The sequence below is a fragment of the Myotis daubentonii genome, chromosome 8, assembly GCF_963259705.1.
Source record: "Myotis daubentonii chromosome 8, mMyoDau2.1, whole genome shotgun sequence".
Lineage (NCBI taxonomy): Eukaryota > Metazoa > Chordata > Mammalia > Chiroptera > Vespertilionidae > Myotis > Myotis daubentonii.
The window spans coordinates 70,249,041-70,256,115 of NC_081847.1; the positions used below are offsets into that span (position 1 = coordinate 70,249,041).

The 7,075-nt window shown below is 47.2% G+C and overlaps 1 protein-coding gene across 1 annotated transcript; it reads right to left on the reverse strand.

The window, feature by feature from the left end:
- Positions 1–3,755: 3,755 nt before the first annotated feature.
- WFDC9 (WAP four-disulfide core domain 9) lies at positions 3,756–6,467 on the reverse strand. The gene is made up of 3 exons (XM_059704934.1): positions 6,364–6,467; positions 4,574–4,715; positions 3,756–3,810 (listed from the first exon to the last, which is right to left on the reverse strand). The coding sequence occupies exons 1-3, from the start codon at positions 6,446–6,448 to the stop codon at positions 3,756–3,758; spliced, it is 282 nt and encodes a 93-aa protein (XP_059560917.1). The 5' UTR covers positions 6,449–6,467.
- Positions 6,468–7,075: the final 608 nt, after the last annotated feature.

The following is a 7,075-nucleotide window of genomic DNA, read 5'->3' on the forward strand; positions in this document are numbered from 1 at the left end:
GAATTTATCCAACAATACTTGTGCTCTGTAGCTTTTGTGGGTATGATAACAGGGACCAAAAACAAAAACTTGACAAATTGGGACATGCTAACATCCTAGAGCTTAGTACCAAATTCATGATCTGTTGTGCCCAGATTTCAAGGTTCCCAGGACCCCCAGGGAGCCCGTCAGTCCGATGAAAAAGCAAAGAGTCCTTCATTTCGAACTAGTTCGGCTCCCTGACCACACTCACTGATGCAACGGTAGCCCAGTGGCCGAGAGAGCGAGGCCTGATGGGATTGTGGGTTTTATAGTAAGAGCAGGGGAGGGGACTGTGGGCCCCGCTGATTGGCCAGGCACGAGTGGGGTCTTGGTACACAGGATGTGGTCATCTCTATGGCGCGTACGTCCCCTGATTGTCATTGGTTAGTTTAAAGAAATCCTGGGTGTGGCCAGCAGGGGCCTGGGATTCCGGGAAGAAGGCACTCTCCTGAGCACATGGCGGCGGCCCCAAAAATGGAGGACCCAGGGCAAGATGGAGAGCGCAGTCCTAGTCCCCCCCCACAGGGCGAGCTGAGCCCGGGCTCCAGGGGCCAGTCCGGTTGCTGGGGGTCCAGCAGATCGACCAGTTCCAGCCCAGACAGGAAGTCCACGTCCTCCGTCTCATTCCCGGGGGCGCCGGCGATCACCTCCTCCTCCATCTCCTCGAGCGAGGGCACGCACTGCGCCCCGCCCCACCGCCGCTGCGGCTGCCGCCGCGTGGATCCGGTCGGGGGGCGGTGGGCGGTGGCAGCCTGCGCCGGGCTCCCGCAGTGGGCTGGGGAGTCGGTGCCCGAGGCCGCCAGCAGCGTGGTCAGGCCCCGCGACGACTCGACCTTTCAGATCTAACCTTGTTCACAACTTCTATATTTCATTCTGTCAAGGAGGAAAAAGAACTTTTCCTTTTAGGTATCTCAATTTCTCATCATCCCTCAAGGTAGGACCAAGCATCTTTTCTTCCAGGAAGTCTGATCCCATGACCCATAGTAACCCCCTGTCTTCTACACCTTAAAGCACTGACCACATATCCCATGGATCCCTTCTTAGCATGCCCTGTCCTGCTTCCTACTTATGTGCATCATAAGACTTCACCCTTCCTTGAGTTATATGCCAACAGAGAGAGTTCATGACATCTCCACTCACATGGAGTGGCCCTTGTCGCAAGCCTGGGCACATGGTAGGCTCTCTATAACCCTCTGAAGGTTGCTTACTCTTTCCAGGAGCATTTACATTTGAAAATGTCCCTGTTGTATCCCAAATGATTGGATAAATAATGGTAACAAATTAGGCATTGCCTAAGAAGAGAATCTGGGGAGGCCAATGGCATTTTCTTTCAATTCAAGACCAGTGGTGCTGTCACCTTTAAGGAAGGTTGCACTTCCAAGGGTTAGTGAAAAGTAGCCTCATCTTGTGGGAATCTGCTAGGATCACAGCCTGAGATAAAAGGAGAAAGGCTGCACCAAGGGACAATGCTTTCTATAGCCGTAAGAACATCTACATATAAGCAGTTCCCACAGAATTTAGTCAATAAACAAAAAGAGATAGAGCCAGGAGTCTTGGCTAAGGAGATCAAGCCTCTAAAGGCAAGAAGGCAAAGAGATCTGTAGTGGGAGGCAGGGGTTATCCTCGCAGGTAAAAGAGGAGAGGGACAGCAGACAGTTCTGGAGCTGTGCAAGAATGTGGGAAGCCTCCTATTGTCTTCTCTAGCTGAGAGGTGTGGAGAAGGAGCCCGGAAGGCTGATGACCCTTGTAGCCCTGGCAAAGGTCAGGGCTACGCACTCACTGTTTAGTTGAGACAATGGTAGCTGAAGCAATTTCCCCAGCAGATAGTTATGTAAATCCTTACTGATAAGATAGTCTGCCTGTTACTGGAACTTGCCTGTGTAAGGGCTGTGGGTGTATCCCAAACTCAATAAAAGGATGGAGAGGCCTGAGCACCAGTGGAGTCTGTCCTTTTGGAATGGGCTCTTGCCTGGCCCCCCAATTTCCAAATTGTTTCCTGTCTCCTCTCTTTCATTTGTGTGAGGCCCCTCTTCCAAATCCTGAACCCTGAAACACGAGGGATGTGGGGGAAACCCATTACAGATCCTGGGGTTTGGATAAATCAGGTAGGCCTGCAAGTGGAAAGTGGGAACCCTGGGGCTAAGATAGAGAGGCAAGGGTCACCAGGTTGGTTTGGATACTGGGACTGGGGAGGCATAGTCTCCTACCACCCGTGTCCCTAAAGTTTGGGAGTCCACAGTTCTCCAGGACCTCTTGACGAGGGAAAGATGCTTCCTAGAACCTACCCATTTCTTGGAGACACATGCAGACATTTCCACAGACGGCACTGCAATGATGACCACTGGACATTCCCAACTGTAACTGGCATTTTGTTGCACATTCCTCCACCATGGAAACTCTCATGCAGTGTTTCAATTTCAACTTTGATAAAACCGAGAAAAACATACACAAGCAGCTGGTAAAACTGAGGAAAAAATACACGAGCAGCATCTCCCAGAAGGAGAGGTATGTGTGTGTTTTGTTTTTTTTTTTACTGTTATTGGCACCTTCAAGGACGCATGACCCACTTCATTGATTTCCCTTCTTCCTCTCCCTATCTCAGTTATCTGGGTGACCCTTTGGTTCTTTGAGAAAAGATCCAGCTCTCACCCCCCTAACAAACCAGTCACTATAAAGTCTCCCCCAAAGAATTTGAGCTCAGAAAACACGAGTCCTGAAACCGAGTTTCCAGAGCAGTCACAGTCTGGGGAAGCAATATGGGCAGGAAGGCCTGCCTTGCGTTACCTGAAATCTCAAGAGTAATATTACCCAGGTAAAACTGCCCAGGAAGGCAGACCTGACCTGGCAAGAATCGTAGGGTACTGCGGATTCTGGAAGCTCAGGGTACCCACTCTGAGGGCAGAAACACTTTCTCTAATGACAGATGCCAGCTTCTCACCTGGGGAGGGAGGGGTGCTTGTTCAATTGGCCAGAGGGATGCTGAGGCCAGGGTCTTAGATCTTGGTTGAGGAGTCTGGCTTTGCATCAGTAGACTGCTCAGAGACTGCCATGTGTTCCCCAAATTCTCCTTTCTGTTGTTCTTGGGCATATAGGTAAGCAATATTTCTTAGTCTCCTTTGCAAATAAGTGGGACCATATGACTACATTATGGCAAACAGAATGTGGATAGAAATAATGAACTGCACTTGTAGACCTGGCCCTTAAAAACCTTCTGTTAGAGCCTCCATGCTACATTTCTTCTCCCATCTGCTGGCCGGATACAGAGGAGGTCCTGGGAGAGGTGGTGGAGCTATAGATAGATGGAGCCAGTGTCCTTGAATAATGGTACATGTGGCTGTTTACTGACCATTCTCAGTGAAATGTATTGTGAATGAGATCTACTCTTCCTGTGTCAACCCCATGATATTTTTATAAATATCTGTGTTTTTGCTAAAGCTGTGGGCTTACTTGCCTAATACCTAGGTCTAACTGAATGTAGAGTTGGCTGCCCGTGCCCATGATGGGACGGAACAACTGATGGGACCATTGGGGATTATAATAAGAGAAATTAGGTCACATGGATGGAGTACAAAAGAAAGCAGAGCCCTCAGGTGGGTATAAGGGTTTATTTGGCACAGACTTGAGCCTTCTCAGGATAGAGAGGTCAAGGAAAGAATAGAGAGGAGCCCATGGGTATTGCAACAGGGAGCCAGGCTGCACTCTTCTCAGACCTTGGAGGCATCCTCCTGCCCCACTCATGGTGAGCCAGCGGGAGCTTCGGATTTCTTTAGCAGTGTTTTATAGGGTTCCCTGGAAGAGAAAAGTTAAGTGGTAAAAAGTCATGGAATCCCAGTGGACATTCATTCCCAACCTTAATAACACCCGTTATTGGGAACAGACATTGTTTCTGTAAGATCAGGAGTTACCCACTTTTAAGCAAACTTACCCAAGAGGTTTGTCAGTTGAGTGCAGAACTGGAGACCAGGGTCTCCTTGAGCCAGGCTGAGACAAGGGGCCATTGAGAGGCCAGACCAGCCGTGGGCAAACTACAGCCCGCCGGCCGGATCCGGCCCGTTCGGCTGTTCTATCTGGCCCGCGAGCCGAAAGAGCGGAGGGTTCTCTTGCTCTCCCCTCCGCTCCTTCACCAGCAGCAGTGTTAACATGTATTAGTTCACACAAACACTCCATCCATGCTTTTGTTCCGGCCCTCCGGTCCAGTTTAAGAACCCATTGTGGCCCTCGAGTCAAAAAGTTTGCCCACCCCTGGACCAAACTAAGGCAGCAATAACTGGGGCCATGGACAAAGGTAGGATTAAACATACCAAAGGCAGATGTTTCTGGGGAACTTAATGAAAGTGAAAAAAAGAGTAGAGGCCCCCATGTTGGCAATTTGGTTTACTTTGCAGTGAGTGGCAGCCTAGGTGTGGAGGTCTGAGGGCATTGCCTTGTGCTGCCTGTCTCTTTGACCAAGGATTTGGGTGACTGCAGTCTTCTGGTCCAGGTCCCATTTTCTGGATGGGAGTGAGGAAGCACACCCAGGCCCACCATTGCCCTCCCCCCACAACCAACTCACTCATTGTTCAAGCAGATGTTTCCACAGAAGGTCCAGCAGCATGTATAATTTGATTTTAAACATCCGTGTATCCTAGTGCATCTTACGCTGCAAAACTGTAATGGAGGCTGTACCCAGCACTGCTTAATTTCTTTTATATCAGCTGGAAGCAAGATGATAGGAGTTGGCAGGGTCTATTCGTTCACAATTTGGTAAAGAAACCCTTCTCAAGCTTAACAATCGCTAAAGTCTGGGCCCTGAGCTCCAAGCCAGAAAGTATTTCTCTGCCTTACAAGAAAATCCCTCCCTTGAATGCTAGCCAGTGTCTTTTTAGAAGAGATTATCTTTGCCTGATGTGACTTCCATCTTTCCAAGTGTCCTATAGTATTGCAGGCCTTCAAGCCCTCTTCCAGCTCCCTAACAATAGGATCTCAGATACCCTCCCCATGTCTGACACCACCTCACCAAATCTACTCTCATATACCCTTAGGTTTCAGGACCTGGAATATCCTCTGGCTTCAATTTCCACAATGGAAATTTGCAGAATGGAAAACTGAGCTGGGGGAGACTAGGAACCTGCCTTTCCCCTCTTCTGTTCTCCCTTTTTGTTTACTTTTATTTTCCACTATATTCCCTACACTGTACTTTATATTCTTATGTGACTATTCTGTAAATACCAATTTGCACTGTTTAATCTCTTTATCTTTTTTTACCCAACCCCCCCCCCCAACGCCCCCCGCAAACCCTCCTCCCATCTGGCAACCACCAAAATATTCTCTGTATCTGAGCCTGTTTCTGGTCTGCTTGTTTGTTTATTTTGGTTGTTAGAGTCCACATATAAGTGAAATCATATGGCATTTGTCTTTCTCTGTCTGACATATTTCACGGAACACAATATGCTCTAGGTCAGCGGTTCTCAACCTGTGGGTCGCGACCCTTTTGGGGGTGGAACGACTCTTTCACAGGGGTCGCCTAAGACCAACGGAAAACACATATATAATTACATATTGTTTTTGTAATTAATCACTATGCTTTAATTATGTTCAATTTGTAACAATGAAAATACATCCTGAATATCAGATACTTACATTATGATTCATAACAGAAGCAAAGTTACAGTTATAAAGTAGCAATGAAAATAATTCTATGGTTAGGGGTCGCCACAACATGAGGAACTGTATTAAAGGGTCGTGGCATTAGGAAGGTTGAGAACCACTGCTCTAGGTCCATCCTGCTGATATCACATAAGCATTAAGCCTCTCCCCAAATTCCATATCTTTTACTGGTCAAGAACCTTCCCTCTCTGTCCTTCCATTATTCCCATTTTCTTATCAAAGACCCCAAACGTTGACTCACTAAGGACCTCCTATTCCTCTTGTCTATTTTTTCTTGATCTAAAATATTTTTCCCCTCAAACTAAATGAATGTGTTAAAATATTACCCTTTTGGTCTTCATCAAAGGCTCACGCTGATCAGGCACAGAGATTCTGAAAATAGGGGCTCAGAGGGAACCTCTGTGCTGGTGTTTCCACTACTCAAGATGGTCTGACATTGGAAAATACCATTTCCTGTGAGCTAATGAAATGCAGACAAAAGCTACATTGCCTTTCTAGAACCCAATGTTGTTTTCAGATCTGGGAGAGGGAGCTTGAAGGGGTGCCAGATTGGGAACATCCAACCTAATCTTTCTTGGATGTCTCTGCTTTAAGAGGGTTCTGTTCCTTTGAAGGGTGTATCTGGAAACTGGGCCCTGAATCACTTATGCCGACTTCCCAGGCCTGGGCAGAGCACCCTCCTCCCTCATCACACACCTAAGTTCCAGACACCTCCCAGCACAGGCAGAAGCATCACAACCCCACAGATGGACATGATGAGGAGGAGAACCCAGGTCTTCATGGTCGTCTCTGTGTGTGTTTGGGTTAAGTTCTGGCACCAGACAGGTCTTCTCCAAATGCTGCTAGAGGTAGAAAAGGAATCAAGGAGAAGAGGACAGGAAAGAGAGAGAAAGTGCTTGTGAGTATTGTTATTGTTTCTCCTAATTTCCTTTTCACCCTCAGGCACCTACAACATATCAAGCTAGGCATTGGCTTCCCCTGACTCCTTTCCCATCTCACATTACACACAGCTTCCTTTCCATATTATTTTTTTAAATATATTTTATTGATTTTTTACAGAAAGGAAGGAAGAGAGATAGATAGTTAGAAACATCGATGAAAGAGAAACATCGATCAGCTGCCTCCTGCACATCTCCTACTGGGGATGTGCCCACAACCCAGGTACATGCCCTTGACCGGAATCGAACCTGGGACCTTTCGGTCCGCAGGCCGACGCTCTATCCACTGAGCCAAACCGGTTTCGGCTCCATATTATTTTTAAATGTATTGCTATTTTTCTATTAAAAAGCAATAAATATTCAAATTTTATAATTTCTAAGACACAAATAAAATAAAAAGAAAATGAATAAGCATTAGGAATTCTACTACCCACAGATAAGCAGTATATGTGTATTCCTTCATCTTTTAG